The 22,776-nt window shown below is 43.9% G+C and overlaps 1 protein-coding gene across 1 annotated transcript in view; it reads right to left on the bottom strand.

Annotated features, from left to right (window-relative positions):
* Nucleotides 1-22,776, bottom strand: part of mRpL54 (mitochondrial ribosomal protein L54) — a 58,961-nt gene that overhangs the window by 28,743 nt on the left and 7,442 nt on the right. Inside the window, exon 2 of the mRNA XM_068390232.1 lies at nt 8,533-8,585. Coding sequence (XP_068246333.1) covers nt 8,533-8,585 — 53 coding nt within the window. The remainder of the gene's footprint in view (nt 1-8,532; nt 8,586-22,776) is intronic.

The raw sequence follows: 22,776 nt of genomic DNA, 5'->3' as shown, positions 1-22,776 counted from the left end.
GGGCAGAGCCTGGAATTATCGTACCCCCCAGGCTGACAACATCCTGGTCCAGACAGATCGGGCCTGCCCTTTAGGAAATAATACCGTTACCTTCGGTACCTTGTCTAATCTAACCAAGGCAATCTCTTTCAATCGAACGAATCCGTTGAATGGGAATTCTAGTACCTGGGAGTAAAATCTAGGTCCCCCAGAGGGAGGACGTCTATGCCCTCCAGATTTATGGTACCACCTATATCCGAGTTCCTGAACGGCACTGACTCACCACCATACCTTAGAGCTCGTCATAGCCCCTTGGATTTCCTTAGTATGTGTTGCTTTTAGCCGTCACCGTTTATGCAGGGTAACATGAACATTAGGATCCTTTAATGGTCCTAGGTCGGTGACGTAGGTAATTGCAAAGCTGAAGGCTCAAAACTCATCCCCACATACCTGCCCGTCCATGGGGTCGTTGTCCAACCTTAGAGAGGACACTCCGAGGAGATAGGGACCTCTAGATGGAGCATTCCTTCCCAACTTCGATACCCAAGGGTGGAGAGCCTCTCTTTGCAGGCCAGAGAGAATCATCATCATCCTGATGGGAACCATGCAGGCGAACCTTCTGTAACACAAAGGGGACATAAGTCTGGATGTTCCTTGAACTTTGGTTAGCGATCCCATTCACAGGCTGGGATCAGCTGTATACTCTTAAAAAGCCATTTTAAAGACAAGTTATTTAATGTATTATCTTCTGGGGTATAGTGCGACACTTGTATTCATGAAATGTGACACTGTTGGCGCATTCGCCACTGGGTGGAAATTTATTTCTATATGAACACTATGTTGTATGGATATTTATCCATATCTAGACATAGTTAGAATTGACTATGCATAAATATAGGCATAATTAATGTATTTCTATTTGAACACTATGTTGTATGGATATTTAGCCATATTTAGAGTTAGGATTGAATATGCATAAATATAGGCATAATTAATTTAATTCTATTTGAACACGATGTTGTATGGATATTTATCCATATTTATACATAGTTAGAATTAAATTCATGCATAAATATAGGCATAATTAATTTAATTCTATTTGAACACGATGTTGTATGGATATTTATCCATATTTATACATAGTTAGAATTAAATACATGCATAAATATAGGCATAATTAATTTAATTCTATTTGAACACGATGTTGTATGGATATTTATCCATATTTATACATAGTTAGAATTAAATACATGCATAAATATAGGCATAGTTACGTTCATAAATAATTTTTTTTTTTTTTTTTTTTTTTTTTTTTTTTTCAGGTAAAACAAAAGATTGGCCATCCCCGGTACAAACAAAGGTCCGTCATAGTGACAACGTGAACCAGAGGAAATCTAATATTAACCTCAATGCTGATCGCCTGTACGATATCCGGTTAAGCCGGAGATTCGATGAAAAAGAATCGTAATGACGATATTGTGATAATTCATGAAAAAGGGTTCATACCCTGATTCTGAGCGTCTGATTGATCTCAGTTTGTACCGGAGAACCAGTGACAAAGGTCCGGCAACGTGAAAACGTGATCCTCATCGGTACGATAACATTCTCTAAAACTGAATGTCTGTGTTATCTCCAGTGAAGCCGGATATTCGATGAAAAAGGGACCGTAATAATGAAACTGTGAAATCCTCATCGGTATCACATTGTTAACTCCGGTTCTGGACGTCTGCTTGATCTCTGTTTGTATGGGAGATCCGGTAGCAAAGGCTAGTCCCCGTGAGATCGTGACCGTCACCGGTACGATACCATTAACCTCAATGAATGTTTGAGTTATCTCCAGCGTAGCCGGAGATTCGATGAAAAAAAGGGGCCGGAAAGGTGTAATTGAGATCAAACATGACAAAGGTTCGTGTGCAAAAAAGGTCTCAGCCGGAGTCTGAGTGCCGGATTTCACCGTTGCACTCCAAATATCTGACTAGTTCTCACCCAATGAGTATCCATTATAGCGGCGTATAACTCAAGGCGGAGCTAAACATAACTCAAGGCGGAGCTAAGGGTGTCGGTATAAATCGAACCCAATTAATGACTCATACACCAACGTTCCTACTAATAGTGTTAGCTATATTAACAGTAACCACATCAATAAAACGTGTATAACATTAAACGTACTATCATCAACTCTGATAATAAGAGGAGGCCTGAATAACTCGTGAACGTATAAAAACGGAGAACGGGAAAATCACCTCCCTTACTCGAGCTAATAAACGAGCACCTTATGTTCTCACTCTCAAGGTTACATAATAAAAGCTAACATCACACAATAATATAAGGAAAGTAAAATAAAACTGATTGTTTTTATTTTATTTTTATTTTTTATTTTTCCTTTTTCTTTTTCATTTTTAGTCATTGTAATAACCAAAAACGAAGAATAACGACAACGTAACCAATAAATAAGGATATAGTCTAAATCGAGCCTTCCTGGGGCGAGTGTAAACTAACAGACTAACAGACTAAATCGCAAACGTTTAAATCGCTATTCGGCCAAAACCATTGTTGGCACTATAATATCCAAATGTTTGTATATTTGTAATTTACCTAATGTCTGTTAATGACATAAGGATAAATAACTTAAAGCAATCTGCCGACCTGCGAGGGTCGGGGAAGCAGTGACATGCCCTTAAAATAAATATAAACACCAGCCTTAGCTAAAGGCAAGGCAAATATAAGTGTTAAGCGTATGGGCGACCTCCGGTGAAGCCGGAGCGTAATGAGATGTCCTGAATAATGCCGACTTAGCCAAAGGCAAGGCAAATATAAGTGTGAAGTGTATGGGCGACCTCCGGTGACGCCGGAGGATAATGAGATACCCTGAATAATTCAATTGTGGCTAATAATTCAATTGTGAAGATATAAAAGCCAAGCCGCAGCTAAAGGCTAAGGCTTAGATCATAGCAAAGCGTATTTACAACCTCCGGTGAGGCCGGAGGGAGAAGAAAGGTCCTGAATAATTATTGTGGATAAAAACACAATTGTAATAACAATGGCTATTGTGGATATGGCCGTGGCCTGAGACCGCAGTAAGGGCCACCGGAGGGTCGTATCTAAACAATATGAAGCCCGTCCCATGTAGTAAACAATATATAAATATAACAATAGAACGAAAGTCATTGAGAATCCCTCAAGCCGGAGTAGAACTCAAGGCGGAGTGGAAAACGTTCATAAACTACTCCCGAGCCGTAACGGGGAGAGGACGAACACGGACCAAAATAACGCTAACAATTGAAAAGTCACGAAAAATAAATAACTCGTAAGTTATCATCCACCCCGAGGGGGAGAGGTGAGGGAGGGAGAACCCGTTGAACGCACAAAACGGAAAACGGGAAATCCGCTCAACCACCAGAGCAAAGAAAGAAAACGAGAGAAAGGGGTAACTCGTGACTGCGAACAGAAAACGGGGACCCCTATCTCTCGCTCTCTTGGACACAAAAACAGGACTAAAAATCACACAACACTATTATAAACGTATAAAATAAAAATGTACATCCATAAAACACTACGATCGAAGAATAGCAACTGCTAAAACTTTAAATAAATAGCACAGTCGAGTGACGAACGCCTCGGAGGGGCGGGCACTAAACAAAATCAAAGCTAAATCGCTATCTCGTTCGTAGGCTGGACTTACTAGCAAAAAATACCATGAGCATAAATACACAAAAAAATAAAAATAAAAATAATAACGGTTCTAAAGGCATAAGGCCAGGACTTAACCAAGAACCAGACGGGAATTAAAACAGACTATACTGGATATAAAACAAAAGCCCGGTACAATAAAATACTGTCAAAACAAACTATGGTACTTAACATTGGAATGTGTGAAGATGGAGCTTCGGACATGACAAAATAAATCCACGATTGATAAAAAAGACCGAGAGCACCACAAAACAAATCAACACATAGTATTCCAAAAAGAAGGATGTGGTTCAGATGGCGCTCGCGTCGTGGCGTGGGTGGTGTGGCGCTGGTGGTTGGCAAGGGCCTTTGTATCGGCCCATCCCTTTGACGAAGGAATTAACTAAATGGAAGACAACCTGTGAATAGTGGATTTCACGCGCCTTTGCTTTATACACGACACCCTAAAGGTGCTCGCGCGAGGGTTGTAACCTCAGCATTCCATGCTTTTATCTTTCTCTGGTATAATTGGAAGGTTTTATCAGAAAAGGTATATAAGAAGGACTCTTTTCACCCGGCGCCACAGATCGACCCAGAAATAACAATTATAATTATGTAACTATGTAACTATGTAATTATGTAATTTAAAAATGAAAGAACACTAAATAAAGAACGAAAACCCCGAAAGGAATCGTTCTACTAAAGCTGAAAAATCAACAAATACAATTAGATTCATGAACTAATCGAGACAAAACGTACGGCGTAGCAACCCCACCCACCGGGAAGGAAGCTACTCAGACGTAGTAAAACGTAGTAAAAGGGTGAACGACCTCAAAGAGAGAGAGAGAGAAAGACCGTAGTCAAACTCGATCGCGACCCATGAAATTACACCATGGTGGCCTAACTGCCGAGGGCTACACGCAGATATCGTACACTACACACACAAGCACGAACTCTGAAAAGGAAACTTACTGATTTCTATACTCAAATATATACATAAACACGAAAAAATGTTTACATATATATTGAGTAAAAGAAAAGTAAGTGATTAAGTAAAGAAAAAACAAATAATGGCTGCCAAGCGAGGACAAATACAGGCACGTCTGTCCATTGTCCGAGCCAAAAGTGAAGTGGGACATTTCACCGGTGTGTGAGGGAGGGAGGGTAGCAACCTACCCCTCCCCATACCCCTGCTAACTAGCGCGGGGTAGGAAACCCTCGTTAAAATCTAATGGCTCGTCATTTCAGCTACGCCGAAAGTAATACCCAATGTAAATAGCGTGGTTTGTATTTCGGTTACGGAACAAAAATCTTTTATCATCACAAAAATATATCTTAAAAACCAAAACTATGCAGCCTAAAAATTTTCCAAACAGTATTTTAAGACAATAAAAAATGACAAATTTGAAAGTAATTTGTTTTTTTCTAACGATACACAACTAGAGCTATTTTTAATGTTTTATACCTTCGGCGAAGCAGGAAGACAAGCCATAAGACTTTTAGCGAGGTGTAAATACCCTACCACTAGTTAGAGGGGGAGGGGGGAGGGGTGGCCAGTTACCCCACTCACACACACCTGTGTTGCATTACCCCTTTTTATTTCAGGTACGACTTATTGGGGGACAGGTGATGGCGGTCCAATCTGCATAAATAGCTTACGGAAACAGACGTTGAGAATGATGTTCCCCCCAAGATTTGCACTCCCCCAAAGAGAGCCAATTCGTAAGGTTAGTCTTGGTGTTCTTCCTTTTTCTTAGACGGATGTTTAAATCACCAAGAAAGAAAAAACCCTCCATCCCCTCCAACTACTTAGCCCATAGACCTTCAGAGGGAGTGGGAGGAGGAACCTTTGCCACCTCGGCAGGAGGTTCAGACCGGTTCAACTTTATAAGCAAAAGCCTATAGTTGTCTATGAGAGAAATCTCCCTAGAGACCGTGAGCATCTACTCTATAGGGATGAACGATATCCCCAGGTGGGGGAGCGTTTGCTTCTGATTCCTCTTTCTCCTCTGTGACACAATGAGAACCACACCCAACCTCTCCAAGGCAGGATCCTGGCTAGTAGGCACTTTGGTAGTCAGTTATTTCTGATACCTCGCGGACACCAGAAGTGAGAGAGGCACAAGGAGTAGTTGTATAGCCGATCTCCTACATCTAGAAACAGACAAACCTTCACTCCCCTTAAAGGTAGATGAAACTTCCAAAGGAATGTTAAAGACATCCAGTTGTAAAATTGTCGGAGGATGATCAGTTGGTTGTGAGACTGCCTGATTTACCGCCTGAACAGGGTGTAGAAAACAGGGGACATCTCTCGAGAATGAGACTGTTCCCGATTGAGCCCCATGAACCTGTTTCCTTAGCTTAGGTGGCGTACTAAAGAGAGGGAGAGCACGACAGGAAGTCACCTAATGTCCTTCCCTAAGGAAGTGGGTGCTGTCCGTAAGCCAGTTGGAGCGATCAGTACAAGAAGGAAAAACATTTTCTTTTGCAAAGGAACATGTTTCTCTCGCAAAGCAGATCGCAAGCTAGAAGCACGTTGAGGGGTCGAGAACTGATAAGGCGCACTTGCGCACGCACCCTTCTCAGTAAAAACAAGTAAGGTGTCAACCTGTGCCTGCCTGTCCACCTGCGTGCAGGTAAAAGAATGCACACGTGAGTCTAGATGGGAAAATTCATCTAGGAGAACACTGAGCACAGCATAGGAAATGTGCTTACCTTTGTCAAGCAGACCAGCTCACCCTCCCACCTCACTAGGTGGTACGGTGCGCACCACTCCTCTGCCAGATTCCAGTTAGCGTGCTCACTTGCTAGCGCATTAAGTAGAGAAACTCTCCCGCACGCCTAATCCCAACAGGAGAAAGGCGCACCGCCTTCCTTTCCCGCAAGGGTTATGAAGCCCAGGCAGTTGCTAAGCACAGGTGCGCAAGCAGAAAATCAGGTTCTACCTCACGAGGAAGAAACCGGAGGCGCAAACTCCTTAGAGATTGACTTAACATAGCACGTAGCGCTATGTTGTGTCCTACAGACACAATGACGAAGATGGAGGAATTGCAGGCAATCGCCTCCCATCATCACCATCCAGCTCCGAAAAGCTGTGCTCCAATGAACTGGAGCGGGGCATGAACGAGTTCAGTGCCCTTTCCCACTTAAAGGTCTGTCGCTCATGCGGGCGGGAGGGAAAATAAACCCCTTTTGCTCCTGTGTGCCATCTCCTCGCTGGCAAGAAGATTGGTGAACGGGATTTGGCGAAGGAAAGCGTTACCTCGGAAGAGCAGGCTACCAAGCTCCTGGTGGAGGACGACTTTCCCTTGAAAGGGAAGGCTGTCCAACACCTGAAGGCGGACCTCAGTGCAACTCGCTCTATATAAATCCCTTCTTTCTGAGCAAACCCAGCCAGAAGATCAACTTCATAAACTGCCCTTGGGATGTAGCCGAAGCTAGTCCCAGGGTTCACCCTGATGAGATCCCCTGACAAGCCACTCCAAGGAGTACTTGTCAGCAACTGCTCAAGCCCGCCAGGCAATGCAGAGAGAACGTTGGGGTGAGCAGGTGCTGAGGTCAAGACGGCCGAGTGGATGCGAGACTCTTTCGGTACTCGACCTCTGGAGTTTCGAGGGGGAAGATGGAAATCAACCCTTGGGGAGGATGTCTACTCCCATTGCATCCTAGCCGCAAGACTTCCTGTAACCTTTATTTACACTGGGAACTGGTGCGCGCCGAGGAAGGCCACAGGAAGTGAACTGCTTCGTATAAAAGCGACTTCCTTATGGCGGCGGCCGATGCTGCTTTGGTAGGGGAAGTAACGAAGGCCCCCCCACACGTAGGGTTTTCCCGGAGTCACACGAGTGTCGCTTGTACTCGACCGACTCCCAGGGGAAGGCAATCGAGCAGAGGCATCGTTGTGAGGTCGAGCCGGTGGAGATTGATAGCGAGGTTTCTTCCCTTTTAAGGCTAACCTCGAAGGAAAAGAATCTCTCTTAGCCTTCTTTTTCTGCCACTTGTTGAACCTTGACCACTGGAAGGGTGACATGTCCAGAAACACCAGGCATGGAGACTCCTGTGTGCAAGAGTGACCCCTACACGCAGAGCAGATACCGTGAGGATCAGTCTCCTCAGCCGACAGGAAGGTACCACAACAGCATCCTTCATTGCCAGGACAAACCCACATGATTATAATTCCTGTGAGCAGTCACACCTGAAAGAGTAAAAGATTAAAAGGTAATTCTTAGTTTTTTAGGCCAGTAAATTAGGGAAATTGTTATATGGTTTTGACGGAGGAATAAGAGAACGTCTGTTTGTACTTCACAGAGCCGAAATAAAAAGTGGCGGTTGTTTTCACTGGTGCTGGTGTGAGTGGGATCTTGGTCTTCTCCCGGTTATCTCCCTCCGCTAACTAGCGGAGGATACTTACAGCTTTAACGGCTAGTTCCAGCTGTCACTGAAATAACACTCCTAAAGAGCGTAAGTTTGTATATGGTTCCGGAACAAAACAAATTTTATTATTAAAATAAAATTTTTCAACTTGTGTGAATTTATGTCTTCACTGATTTGTAATTTGCTACTACACATATCCAATTCCGTTTATTATTTGGTACCATTTACAACAACTGTTCAATTTTTTTTTTAATACTGTACTATATATAGGATGTTCTACATACTTATTTTTTTTGTTTTCAATCATTTTTTCAGTAAAAAAACAAAGTTTTATATCATGGAGAACTAAACAAATTAGTTTTTGGGCATGTGATTTGTTAAATAGGAATGTAGAATCATCATAAAATATTAATCTATAAGAATATACATACATCATAAACAACATTATAAAAGTCTGTATTAAAAACAACAAAACCAATAGTACTACTGGTAATAAGAAAGTGCACTTACCACTTTTTCTAAGGCCGGTCCAAGCTTTCCTTTAGCTTTCTTAGCCATACCTCCTGTAAAAATCAAAGGCATGTAATACAATCATATCCAATAAGAAACAGAAAAATCAAGACTATGGTAACCTTACATTAAGTTGGTCCAGAGGCATTGCCACTCGCCCCTAATCAAAGTAGCCGAGTGGTTCATTGTGGGCTGTTTGTGTCCTTACTTGCGTATGTATAAACAAAGCTTAAAACCTGTTCTTGAATATGATATCATTAAAACTTACTAACATAAAATTCTAAATGACTCTAAGGCATCAACACCTACTAGGGAATACAGAAATTATTAAAAATACAACATACAGTACCGTATATCACAAAATGCTAAATGCTTAACCCTTTTACCCCCAAAGGACGTACTGGTACGTTTCACAAAAGCCATCCCTTCACCCCCATGGACGTACCGGTACGTCCTTGCAAAAAAATGCTATAAAAAATTTTTTTTTCATATTTTTGATAATTTTTTGAGAAAATTCAGGCATTTTCCAAGAGAATGAGACCAACCTGACCTCTCTATGACAAAAATTAAGGCTGTTAGAGCAATCTAAAAAATGTTATTTTTATAATAAAATAAATTTTTGAATATACTTACCCGGTGATTATATAAGCTGCAGCTCTGCTGCCCGACAGAAAAACTCTACGCTCAAAATCCGCCAGCAATCGCTATGCAGGTAGGGGGTGTACTTCAACAGCGCCATCTGTCGTGCAGGTACTCAGTACTCAATGTAAACACAGAACTCAATTTTCTCCTCGGTCCACTGGGTCTCTATTGGGGAGGAAGGGAGGGTCCTTTAATATATAATCACCGGGTAAGTATATTCAAAAATTTATTTTATTATAAAAATAACATTTTTCAATATTAAACTTAGCCGGTGATTATATAAGCTGATTCACACCCAGGGGGGTGGGTAGAGACCAGCATTAATTGTTTACATTATTATGAGCTAAGGATTTTGTATTTCATTTTAGCAGTTATTCAAAATAACAAACATAAAATAAATAAGTACCTGGTAAGGAAGTCGACTTGAACAATTACTCTGCCTTTTTTAAGTACGTCTTCCTTACTGAGCCTCGCGATCCTCTTAGGATGCTGAGCGACTCCTAGGAGCTGAAGTATCAAGGGTTGCAACCCATACTACAGGACCTCATCAAAACCTCTAATCTAGGCGCTTCTCAAGAAAAGAATTTGACCACCCGCCAAATCAACCAGGATGCGAAAGGCTTCTTAGCCTTCCGGACAACCCAAAAACAACAATAAAAAACATTTCAAGAGAAAGATTAAAAAAGGTTATGGAATTAGGGGAATGTAGTGGTTGAGCCCTCACCCACTACTGCACTCGCTGCTACGAATGGTCCCAGGGTGTAGCAGTTCTCGTAAAGAGACTGGACATCTTTAAGATAAAAAGACGCGAACACTGACTTGCTTCTCCAATAGGTTGCGTCCATTATACTCTGCAGAGATCTATTTTGTTTAAAAGCCACTGAAGTAGCGACAGCTCTAACTTCATGTGTCTTTACCTTCAGCAAAGCTTGGTCTTCTTCATTCAGATGGGAATGAGCTTCTCGTATCAACAGTCTGATATAATAGGAAACTGCATTCTTTGACATAGGCAAAGAAGGTTTCTTAATAGAACACCATAAAGCTTCTGACTGTCCTCGTAAAGGTTTAGTTCGTCTTAAATAGAACTTAAGAGCTCTAACAGGGCATAAGACTCTTTCTAGTTCATTTCCAACCATATTTGAAAGGCTTGGAATATCGAACGATTTAGGCCAAGGGCGAGAAGGTAGCTCGTTTTTGGCTAGAAAACCAAGCTGTAAGGAACATGTAGCCGTTTCAGATGAAAATCCGATGTTCCTGCTGAAGGCGTGGATCTCACTGACTCTTTTAGCTGTGGCTAAGCAAACCAGGAAAAGAGTCTTTAAAGTGAGATCTTTAAAGGAGGCTGATTGTAGTGGCTCGAACCTTTCTGACATCAGGAATCTTAGTACCACGTCTAAATTCCATCCAGGTGTAGCCAAACGACGCTCCTTCGTGGTCTCAAAAGACTTAAGGAGGTCCTGTAGATCTTTGTTGTTGGAAAGATCTAAGCCTCTGTGACGGAAGACTGTTGCCAACATGCTTCTGTAACCTTTGATAGTGGGAGCTGAAAGAGATCTTTCTTTCCTCAGGTATAATAGGAAGTCAGCTATTTGGGTTACAGAGGTACTGGTCGAGGATACTGATACCGACTTGCACCAGTTTCGGAAGACTTCCCACTTCGACTGGTAGACTCTAAGAGTGGATGTCCTCCTTGCTCTAGCAATCGCCCTGGCTGCCTCCTTCGAAAAGCCTCTAGCTCTAGAGAGTCTTTCGATAGTCTGAAGGCAGTCAGACGAAGAGCGTGGAGGCCTGGGTGTACCTTCTTTACGTGTGGCTGACGTAGAAGGTCCACTCTTAGAGGAAGAGTTCTGGGAACGTCCACCAGCCATTGAAGTACCTCGGTGAACCATTCTCTCGCGGGCCAGAGGGGAGCAACTAACGTCAACCTTGTCCCTTCGTGAGAGGCGAACTTCTGCAGTACCTTGTTGACAATCTTGAACGGGGGGAATGCATAAAGGTCTAGATGGGACCAATCCAGTAGAAAGGCATCTATATGAACTGCTGCTGGGTCCGGGATTGGTGAGCAATATATTGGGAGCCTCTTGGTCATCGAGGTTGCGAATAGATCTATGGTAGGTTGGCCCCATGTGGCCCATAGTCTCTTGCACACATCCTTGTGTAGGGTCCATTCTGTTGGGATGATTTGACCCCTCCGACTGAGGCAATCCGCCATGACATTCATATTGCCTTGGATGAACCTCGTTACTAGAGAAAGGTTTTGATCTCTTGACCAGGTGAGGAGGTCCCTTGCGATCTCGTACAACGTCATAGAATGGGTCCCTCCTTGCTTGGAGATGTACGCCAAGGCCGTGGTGTTGTCCGAGTTCACCTCCACCACTTTGCCTTGAAGGAGGGACTTGAAGCTTTTCAAGGCCAGATGAACTGCCAGTAGCTCCTTGCAGTTGATATGTAACGTTCTTTGGTTCGAGTTCCACGTTCCCGAGCATTCCCGACCGTCCAATGTCGCACCCCAGCCCGTGTCCGATGCGTCCGAGAAGAGAACATGGTTGGGGGTCTGAACAGCCAGGGGCAGACCCTCTCTGAGGTTGATACTGTCCTTCCACCAAGTCAGTGATGACTTCATCTTCTCGGAAATGGGGATCGAGACCGCTTCTAGCGTCTTGTCCTTTTTCCAGTAAACAGCTAGGTGAAATTGAAGGGGACGGAGGTGTAGTCTCCCTAACGAAACGAACTGTTCCAGGGATGAAAGCGTCCCTATCAGACTCATCCACTGTCTGACTGAACATCGTTTCTTCTTTAGCATGTTCTGGATGCATACCTGGGCTTGACTTGTTCTGGGGGCCGACGGAAAAGCCCGAAAAGCTTGACTGTGAATCTCCATTCCTAAATACACTATAGTTTGGGATGGGACCAGTTGGGACTTTTCCATATTGACCAGGAGACCCAATTCCTTGATTAGATCTAGAGTCCACTTTAGATTCTCCAGACAGCGACGACTGGAAGAAGCTCTTAGAAGCCAGTCGTCCAAATAGAGGGAGGCTCTGATATCCGCTAAATGCAGGAATTTGGCAATATTCCTCATCAGCCTCGTAAACACAAGAGGAGCCGTGCCTAGGCCAAAGCACAGGGCTTAAAATTGGTAGACAACCTTTTCGTAAACGAATCTCAGAAAAGGTTGGGATTCTGGGTGGATGGGGACGTGAAAGTATGCGTCCCTTAGGTCTAAAGAGACCATCCAGTCTTCCTTCCTGACCGCTGCTAGAACTGACTTTGTGGTCTCCATGGCGAACGTCTGCTTTGTGACAAAGACATTCAGCGCACTGACGTCTAGCACCGGCCTCCACCCTCCTGTCTTCTTTACCACTAAGAAGAGACGGTTGTAGAAGCCCGGGGATTGATGGTCCCGGACTTTGACTACCGCTCCCTTTTCTAGTAAGAGAGACACCTCCTGCTTCAAAGCTAGCCTCTTGTCTTCCTCTCTGTACCTGGGAGAGAGATCGATGGGAGACGTTGCTAGAGGGGGTTTGCGGACAAACGGGATCTTGTACCCTTCTCTGAGCAACTTCACAGATTGTGCATCTGCGCCCCTTTTCTCCCAGGTCTGCCAGAAGTTCTTGAGTCTGGCTCCCACTGCTGTCTGAAGAAGGTGGCAGTCAGACTCTGCCTTTAAAGGACTTGGTACCTTTCTTCTTCCCACGTCTCCCTTCGGCACGAGCACCTCCTCTGCTGGAGGCTCTGCCACGAAAGGGCGGAATGAATCTGGACGCTGGAGTGTCCATCCTGGGTCTAGACACGGTAGGCAAAGGGTTGGCTTTGCGGGCAGAGGACGCAACCAGGTCATGGGTGTCTTTCTGAATCAAGGAGGCAGCAATCTCCTTTATCAAGTCCTCTGGGAAGAGACACTTTGAGAGAGGAGCAAACAGAAGTTCCGATCTCTGACACGGTGTTACTCCAGCTGACAGGAAAGAGCAAAGGTTTTCCCGTTTCTTGAGGACCCCGGAAACGAACGAAGCCGCAAGCTCACTGGATCCGTCACGTATGGCCTTGTCCATGCAGGACATAATGAGCAAGGAAGCTTCCTTGTCAGAAGGGGAGATCTTCCTGCTCAACGCTCCCAGACACCAGTCCAAAAAGTTAAAAACCTCGAAGGCTCTGAACACTCCTTTCAACAGATGGTCTAAGTCTGAAGGAGACCAACATATCTTAGAGCGTCTCATGGCTAGCCTGCGGGGAGAGTCTACTAGACTTGAGAAGTCGCCCTGGGCAGAGGCAGGAACTCCCACGCCGAGAACTTCTCCCGTGGCATACCAGACGCTCGATCTGGAAGAGAGTCTCACAGGGGGAAACGTAAATGCTGTCTTCCCAAGGTTCTTTTTGGACTGCATCCAATCTCCCAGCACTCGTAAAGCTCTCTTGGACGAGCGGGCGAGGACGAGTTTCGTAAAGGCAGGCACGGATGACTGCGTGCCTAAAGCAAACTCTGATGGAGGAGAGCGTGGGGCCGCAGATACAAACTGATCAGGATACATCTCCCTGAACAGTGCAAGAACTTTCCTAAAGTCCAAGGAGGGTTGCGTGGTCTTGGGTTCGTCGATGTCCGTATGTGGGTCGTCAATGTGTGCAGCGTCGTCATCATCAGAGAGTCCATCATCTGAAAACTGAGGAGGAAGCGGCAAAGGAGTAGGAATCGGCTGGTCAGCTGAGTCCGGCAGCACGGGTGCACGCGTGACTGAACCGGACGCAACGTCATGGAACTGTTGCCCAGTCTGTGAACTGGCAACAACCATAGCAGCGCGGGGACGCAAAGCGTCTACTCCAGACTGTCTAGTCTGCTCTGGGCGAGTAGAGGTAACCACACTGGGTTGCGGAGGTTGACGCACCGCGTCAAAACAAAACAACTTAGGCTGTTGTTGTAACTCGCGAACGTCAACGGAAGGTTCCGTGCGTCGCTGAACGTCAACATGCGGCTGGCAGGGTACACTGGAACGCATGGGTGGCGGGACTCTCACAGCTGGAGTGCGGGAGAAGGTAGCCTCAGCGTCCACTGGACGCACAACCGTGGGTGGTTGTAGGCTAGAGGTTGGTGCAGCGTCAACCTTCTCCGCACGAAAGTCCTGCATCAATGACGTTAACTGCGACTGCATGGTCTGCAGCAAAGACCACTTAGGGTCTACAGGAGCAGGTGCGGCAACAGACGGTGTTACTGCCTGATGCGGTACCGCTTTGCCTCTCTTAGGAGGTGAGCAGTCATCGGAAGACTGCAGCGAGTCCGAACTGACCCAGTGGCTACAACTGGGCCGTTGGACTTGCGCGGAAGGGACCGACTTGCGCTTAAGAGGCCGCGAGACCTTGGTCCATGGTTTCTTCCGAGAAACCTCTTCCGCAGACGAGGAATAAATGGGCTCTCTCGTCTTCGTGTGGGTGGGGCGATCTTGGTTAGATACGCCCGAAACCACGGAGGGAACGTCTGTTCGCTGATTAAAGCCTCTCGAACCCTTTGGTCGTACGACATTGCTTCTCCCCTGGGCTTGGGAGCTTGCAAGAGGTCCCGGACTGGGAGGACGACAGGCACGAACAGACGAACCCTCAAGCGCAACACTATCCACAACACTTTCCACAACACTACCACTCACTTTGTCACTACCCACTGCACTCTTGCACTTCAACTCCTTGACGTCTGCCATGAGTTGGTTACGGTCACTCGCCAATGACTCGACTCTCTCACCCAGAGCCTGGATGGCACGCATCATATCTGCCATCGAAGGTTGTTGAGTGCTAGAAGGGGGATCAGGAGCAACCACTACAGGGGAAGGAATAGGTTGTGGGGCATGAGGAGAGGAAAATTCAACGGAGCGAGATGAACTTCTCCTGACTCTATCTCTCTCTAGCCTACGTGTATATTTCTGGAATTCGATGAAATCGAATTCCGAAAGCCCAACGCATTCCTCACATCGATCTTCCAATTGACAGGTCTTATCCCGACAATTGGAACAAACGGTGTGAGGATCGATAGAGGCCTTCGGAAGACGCCTTGAACAGTCCCTAGCATTACATTTCCTGAACTTAGGGACTTGAGAAGGGTCAGCCATTTTGAATTAGTCAAAGGGGAATTCAAAATCTATCCAAAGTCGTCAACAAATAATCCAAAATCAACAAAAGAATGCAAGGATGTATTGAAGATAACGTCTGCAAAGCGAAAGCTCAAAACTAGAAATGTGTACTTCACCAAAATATGTGAAAACCAATCCAGTAAGCAACAGCGAATTTAGTAGGTCTTGCCGGTGGCACGACAGAGAGAAAATTGAGTTCTGTGTTTACATTGAGTACTGAGTACCTGCTCGACAGATGGCGCTGTTGAAGTACACCCCCTACCTGCATAGCGATCGCTGGCGGATTTTGAGCGTAGAGTTTTTCTGTCGGGCAGCAGAGCTGCAGCTTATATAATCACCGACTAAGTTTAATATTGAAAAATATATACTGCAAAATGTGCTGGGAAAAAAATAACCCCCTGGGGGTTAAGGGTTGGAAATTTCCAATTAGCCTGGGGGTAAAAGGGTTATAAATGCAATACACAGTATATCACAAAAAGCCAGTCATGAACAATTTTTAACTGAAGAACAATAATTACTTAAATTTTACTGAACGCATATTACAGTTATCCTTTCACAATTTAAAAGTAAATAAAGCTTAAACAGAAACAAATGACCCCAAAATTGGATGCATGCAATTTACAATATGTTCCATACCATCATGAGACTGACAAGTCTCAATAATATAAGCCCTATGTGAAGGGTTTATATGTACTCTACTGTAGATACTGAAGAAGCATTAATTTTCCTTTTTTTATTTTACCTATGATAGTTATATTATTCTTTCTCTTCCAAGAAAATTTAGTTAACCCTTTTATCCCCAAAGGAAGTACTGGTACGTTTCACAAAAGCCATCCCTTTACCCCCATGGACATACAGGTAAGTCCTTTCAAAAAAATGCTATAGAAATTTTTTTTTTCATATTTTTGATAATTTTTTGAAAAGATTCAGGCATTTTCGAGAGAATGAGACCAACCTGACCTCTCTATGACAAAAAGTAAGGCTGTTAGAGCAATTTACAAAAAATATACTGCAAAATGTGCTGGGAAAAAAATACCCCCCTGGGGGTTAAGGGTTGGAAATTTCCAAATAGCCTGGGGGTTAAAGGGTTAACATATAAAAAGTTACTTGCCATAACTTAATTTTCTCTTATAAATCATTTCGGTCAACCTTCCTTTCCATACCGACCCTATCACACTAAAGGACCAAATTGTATGACTTTCCGGTTTGCCAAAATGTCGAAAGACCTGGTCTCAATTGGTAAAAACTGAAATATCTTCCTCATTACAGTATTTCATAATAAGAACTTTGTGCAGATTATACTTCTCTTTAATAAATTATTGGTATAAACAAATGGAGAGCTTTTTTTTTTTATAGAATTCTACATCGTAAGCACTATATGGTGGTGGAAGGGCAGATACATTTTTGTTTATTCCTTTTGTTTCATAGTAATGATTTTATCTATTATTAAGGATCAGTTATTTACAAATTAAAAGAGAGAGAGAGAGAGAGAGAGAGAGAGAGAGAGAGAGAGAGAGAGAGAGAGAGAGAGAGAGAGAGAGAGAGCCTAGGTTGTCTCTTCTTTCTGGGAATACGGTCAACTAGTCTATTGCAAATATTTACCAATTGCATAGACTCCCAGAATCACAAGTAATGGCTTCCGGTGGCTTGTTTAATATTGAGAACAATATGATTATGAAACTGGATACTCTTTTATATACAGTGGAAGCTCTACATACGAACGTATCTACATCAGAATTTTCCAACATCAGAAGTAAAATTCGAGCAAATTTTTGACTCTACACCCGAATTTTATTTCGACACACGAAGTAAGCAATTTTCGTCGTACCGGTTGTATCCGAATTTTTCGACACGCGAAGTACAATTTGAACACATTCCTACTCTACACCCGAATTTTTTTTCGACACCCGAATTTTTTTTCGACACCCGAAGTAAACAATACCCGTACGCGTAGTTGGTACTCATAGCGCCAGATGTGTTTTTTATTTCCGCCGATAGAAGGCAGCACTTCGACCTCGGAGGGACCCTCAATTAGTGTGGCTTGGGTCAGTCCTATGTTCTCGTCGGCTTCTTGCGGTTGTACCCTGTGCGTTCTGCTATTATTGTACTGTTTTAATCGTGATTTTTTACATGCATCCTTTTACGGTAATTTACGTAAAGTATGGGTCCTAAAAGGCTTAGTTTTGCAAGTGGTAGTGGTAGCGGTGAGAAAAGGAAGAAGGAAATGCTTTCTTTAGACGTAAAGCAAGAAATTATTGAAAAACATGAGCGTGGCGTCTGCGTGAGTGAACTTGCTAAACAATATGGCCGTAATATGTTGACGATCTCGACAATCCTGAAACAGAAGGAAGCCATTAAAGCAGTGAAACCTTCTAAGGGGATCATCATTATTTCAAAACGCCGTAGCCCTATCATAGAAGAGATGGAACGACTTCTGCTAATCTGGATCAAGGACAGAGAGATTGTTGGCGACACCATCACCGAAACCATCATCTGCGAGAAGGCGCACGCCATCTTCACAGACTTGAAGGAGGAGAGCTCTGGGGGTGATGCTGGGGAGAGTTCAACCGAACCTTCCTCAGACGATTTCAAGGCATCTCGTGACTGGTTTGAGAAATTTAAGAAACGGTCCGGGATTCATTCAGTTGTTCGCCGCGGAGAGGCTGCTAGTGCGGACACAAAGGCTGCAGCTGACTTTGTCAAGAACTTTGAAAGGATCGTGCTGGAAGAAGGCTACATAGGGCAGCGTGTTTAATTATGATGAAACCAGGCTGTTTTGGAAGAAGATGCCCAGTCGAACCTACATCACCGCCGAGGAGAAGAAATTGCCTGGGCATAAGCCAATGAAGGATCGGTTGACTCTTGCCCTATGTGCCAATGCTAGCGGGGACTTTAAAGTCAAGCCCTTACTGGTTTACCATTCTGAGAACCCTAGGGCCTTTAAAGCACACAACGTGGATAAGGACCAGCTTCATGTTTTCTGGCGATCCAACTCGAAGGCCTGGGTCACTAGGCAGTTCTTTGTGCAATGGGTTAACCAAGTTTTCGGCCCTTCTGTGAAGAAGTATCTTCATGAGCAGAAATTGCCTTTAAAGTGCCTGCTATGCCTTGACAATGCACCCGCTCACCCCACCGGACTTGAAGATGATATCTTCGATGAATTTAAGTTCATAAAGGTGCTTTATCTTCCACCGAATACCACCTCTATCCTCCAGCCCATGGACCAGCAAGTCATCTCTAATTTTAAGAAGCTGTACACCAAGCACTTATTTAAGCAGTGCTTTAATGTCACGCAAAACACCAACTTAACTTTGCGTGAATTTTGGAAAAGCCACTTCAACATCGTGCACTGCTTGAAGATCATAGATCAGGCTTGGGTGGGATTAACTCAACGGACCCTCAATTCTGCCTGGAAGAAGCTGTGGCCTGATGCAGTTTCTCCCCGAGATTTCGAAGGTTTTGACTCCGAACCTGATCCCGTGGTGGGTGCAGCGGAAGACGTAGAGGAAATCGTCTCCCTTGGCAAGTCCATGGGTCTGGAGGTCGACGCAGATGACGTTACGGAACTCGTTGCCGAACATCACGACGAACTTACCACAGAGGAGCTCAAGGAACTCCATTCTATGTCTGAGCACATGAGTGATGACGAGGAAGGGATCGAGGAGGTAGAGCATGTGTTAGGTTCGGCGCAAATAAAAGAGGTGTTAGGAAAATATCAAGACGTGGTCAACTTCATCGACAAATACCACCCAAAAAAATTGCAGGTTTGTCGTGTAGTTGCGCAGTTCGATGATGTTTGCCTTACTCACTTTCGAAACATTCTGAAAAGCCGTACCAAGCAACTATCTATCAATAGTTTCTTTAAAAAAACTACGAAGCAAACTCGTGATGAAGAGAATGGAAGTGGTTCAAAGAAAACGGCAAAAAGTGAAGCGAAAGAAATTCAATCAATTTTAAGTGGAGAGAGTGAAAGTGATTAAAATTAATCATCAAAAAGAAAAAAAGAAAATGTAAAAAAAAATCTAAAATCTAAAAATAAAAAAAATAAATAAGCTAAGTTATGTTAAAGTTCACTTAGAGTAAGTTAGAATAAGTTACGGTAGTGTACGTTTATTGTAGTTAACCTCTCTACCTCCATGCCGCCCGTCCGTCTCCTCTCTGCGTAGCAAGACCAACAACACCTGCGCTGGAGTTTCTAAGGTAAAGTGACGCTAAAAACCCGTTTCTTATTTATCATTTTTTGATAATTATTCTTTTTTACATGTCTATTATCTAATTTAGTGTGCATTATTCTCATGGGTAATAATGTGTAGTAATTTATTAAGGAGTCATCATAGGTTTTTGGGCTCAACCACGGATTAATCCTATTTCAATGTATTCTTATGGGAAAATTCGTTTCGACATCCGAACATTTTCTACATCCGAAGTCGGTTGTGGAACGGATTAAATTCGTTTGTAGAGGTACCACTGTAGTTAGTTAAGTCTTTATCATCTTCTGCAGTTACAGAGGGGTCTCTTACCTCTAAATTGACTTATCAATCTTTCTCCTTCATTGTACACCTACTGTTTTACCGATATACACACAATAGTGTCGTTTTCAGGACAATTGGTTGCCTTTATTTTTAAATGTAGCGAAAAGCCTCTTGGAGATGGTGTATTTTCGGTCGTGGTTGGGTAGCACCAACCAAGTTTTTGACGGATGTCTGGATATTGATGGGAGTGTCACCTTGACACCACCAGTTGCCACCTGACTAGGCCATGACAATGACTACATCTCCAATACAATCATTATGTGAAATATATTACTGAGGCAGCTAAACAGCCAAATTTATTATCTATTTAGGTGTTTTTTATTTTTTACCATGGAGATGAATGTAGCATTGGGGCCAGCATAACCATTTTTTATTATAGTACTTGTTAAACTGAGTTTCTTTACGGGGAAAATGTTGTTTATCATGGTCTGAAATAGAATCATATGTAACTAGTTTTATGATTTAGGGTTATCTTGGCAGGCATGAAACTGGTTGGGAAACATTCACAGGGTTGAGACCTAGCTTAGGGTAGGATAAGGATATGGCAGTCTAATGGGTGGTTATAGGAGCTTTTGCAGTTGATCGAGACAGACCAGGGGTAAAATTACTAAGGTTATCGCTGCAAAACCACATTTTAAAAGGGAAACATAAACAAGAACACCAACTAACGCAAGGTTCCCCACCTAACCTAACTATGAGCCATATCCTTACCTACTTACCTACCGGGGAGGCTACGGCCCCCTGCAAAGCCCTTTAGCCTTCCGTATCCTTAGTTAACCCTAAGACTAAATCAAGATAAACAACATTTTCCTATTTTTTTTTTTTAATGTTATTTTCATTAGTAAAATAAATTTTTGAATATACTTACCCGATAATCATGTAGCTGTCAACTCTGTTGCCGACAGAAATCTACGGTCGGGATACGCCAGCGATCGCTATACAGGTGGGGGTGAACACCACAGCGCCATCTGTGGTCAGGTACTCCAGTACTTCTTGTCAACACCACCTCAATTTTTTCCTCGGTCCACTGGTTCTCTATGGGGAGGAAGGGTGGGTCAATTAAATCATGATTATCGGGTAAGTATATTCAAAAATTTATTTTACTAATGAAAATAACATTTTTCAATATTAATCTTACCCGATAATCATGTAGCTGATTCACACCCAGGGTGGTGGGTGGAGACCAGCATATATGTTAACAAAGAAGCTAAGTATCCCGTATTTTATTTTATTAGTTATTCAAAAATAACATAAAATAAATAAGTACCTGGTAAGGAAGACGACTTGAACCATTACTCTGCCTTTATTAAGTACGTCTTCCTTACTGAGCGTAGCGGTCCTCTTAGGATGCTGAACGACTCTTAGGTGCTGAAGTAAAAAGGGCTGCAACCCATACTAAAGGACCTCATCACAACCTTTAACCTCGGCGCTTCTCAAGAAAGAATTGACCACCCGCCAAATCAACAAGGATGTGGAAGGCTTCTTAGCCGACCGTACAACCCATAAAAAGTATTCAAGAGAAAGGTTAAAAAGGTTATGGGATTATGGGAATGTAGTGGCTGAGCCCCCGCCTACTACTGCATTCGTTGCTACGAATGGTCCCAGGGTGTAGCAGTTCTCGTAAAGAGACTGAACATCTTTGAGATAGAATGATGCGAACACTGACTTGCTTCTCCAATAGGTTGCATCCATAACACTCTGCAGAGAACGGTTCTGTTTGAGGGCCACTGAAGTAGCCACAGCTCTCACTTCATGTGTCCTTACCTTCAGCAAAGCAAGGTCTTCTTCCTTCAGATGAGAATGTGCTTCCCTAATCAGGAGCCTGAATAGGTAAGAAACTGAGTTCTTAGACCTTGGAAGAGAAGGCTTCTTGATAGCACACCAAAAGGCTTCTGATTGTCCTCGTAAAGGTTATGACCTTTTTAGATAGTACCTAAGAGCTCTAACTGGGCAAAGTACTCTCTCCAGTTCGTCCCCCACCAAGTTGGACAGGCTTGGGATCTCGAACGACTTAGGCCAAGGACGTGAAGGAAGCTCGTTTTAGCAAAAAACCGAGCTGCAAGGAACATGTAGCCGTTTCAGATGTGAAAACTATGTTCCTGCTGAAGGCGTGGATCTCACTTACTCTTTTAGCTGTTGTCAAGCACACGAGGAAAAGAGTTTTCAATGTGAGGTCCTTAAAAGAGGCTGATTGGAGAGGTTCAAATCTTGATGACATAAGGAACCTTAGGACCACGTCTAGATTCCAGCCTGGAGTGGACAACCGACGTTCCTTTGAGGTCTTAAAAGACCTAAGGAGGTCCTGTAGATCTTTGTTGGTGGAAAGATCCAAGCCTCTGTGGCGGAAAACCGCTGCCAACATACTTCTGTAACCCTTAATCGTAGGAGCTGAAAGGGATCTTACGTTCCTTAGATGTAACAGGAAGTCAGCAATCTGGGTTACAGTGGTACTGGATGAGGAAACTGCATTGGCCTTGTACCAGCTTCGGAAGACTTCCCCTTTAGACTGATAGACTCTGAGAGTGGATGTCCTCCTTGCTCTGGCAATCGCTCTGGCTGCCTCCTTCGAAAAGCCCCTAGCTCTTGAGAGTCTTTCGAAAGACTGAAGGCAGTCAGACGAAGAGCGTGGAGGTTTGGATGTACCTTCTTTACGTGAGGTAGACGTAGAAGGTCCACTCCTAGAGGAAGAGTCCTGGGAATGTCGACCAGCCATTGCAGTACCTCTATGAACCATTCTCTCGCGGGCCAGAGCGGAGCCAACCAACGTCAGCCGTGTCCCTTTGCGAGAGGCGAACTTCTGAAGTACCCTGTTGACAATCTTGAACGGCGGGAATGCATACAGGTCGAGATGGGACCAATCCAGCAGAAAAGCATCCACGTGAACTGCTGCTGGGTCTGGAATCGGAGAACAATACAACGGGAGCCTCTAGGTTATCGAGGTAGCGAACAGATCTATGGTT

This window comes from Palaemon carinicauda, chromosome 17 (assembly GCF_036898095.1).
Source record: "Palaemon carinicauda isolate YSFRI2023 chromosome 17, ASM3689809v2, whole genome shotgun sequence".
NCBI classification, from domain to species: domain Eukaryota; kingdom Metazoa; phylum Arthropoda; class Malacostraca; order Decapoda; family Palaemonidae; genus Palaemon; species Palaemon carinicauda.
The sequence above is the reverse complement of the archived record's forward strand: the minus strand, read 5'-3'. Positions and strand labels throughout refer to the sequence as shown.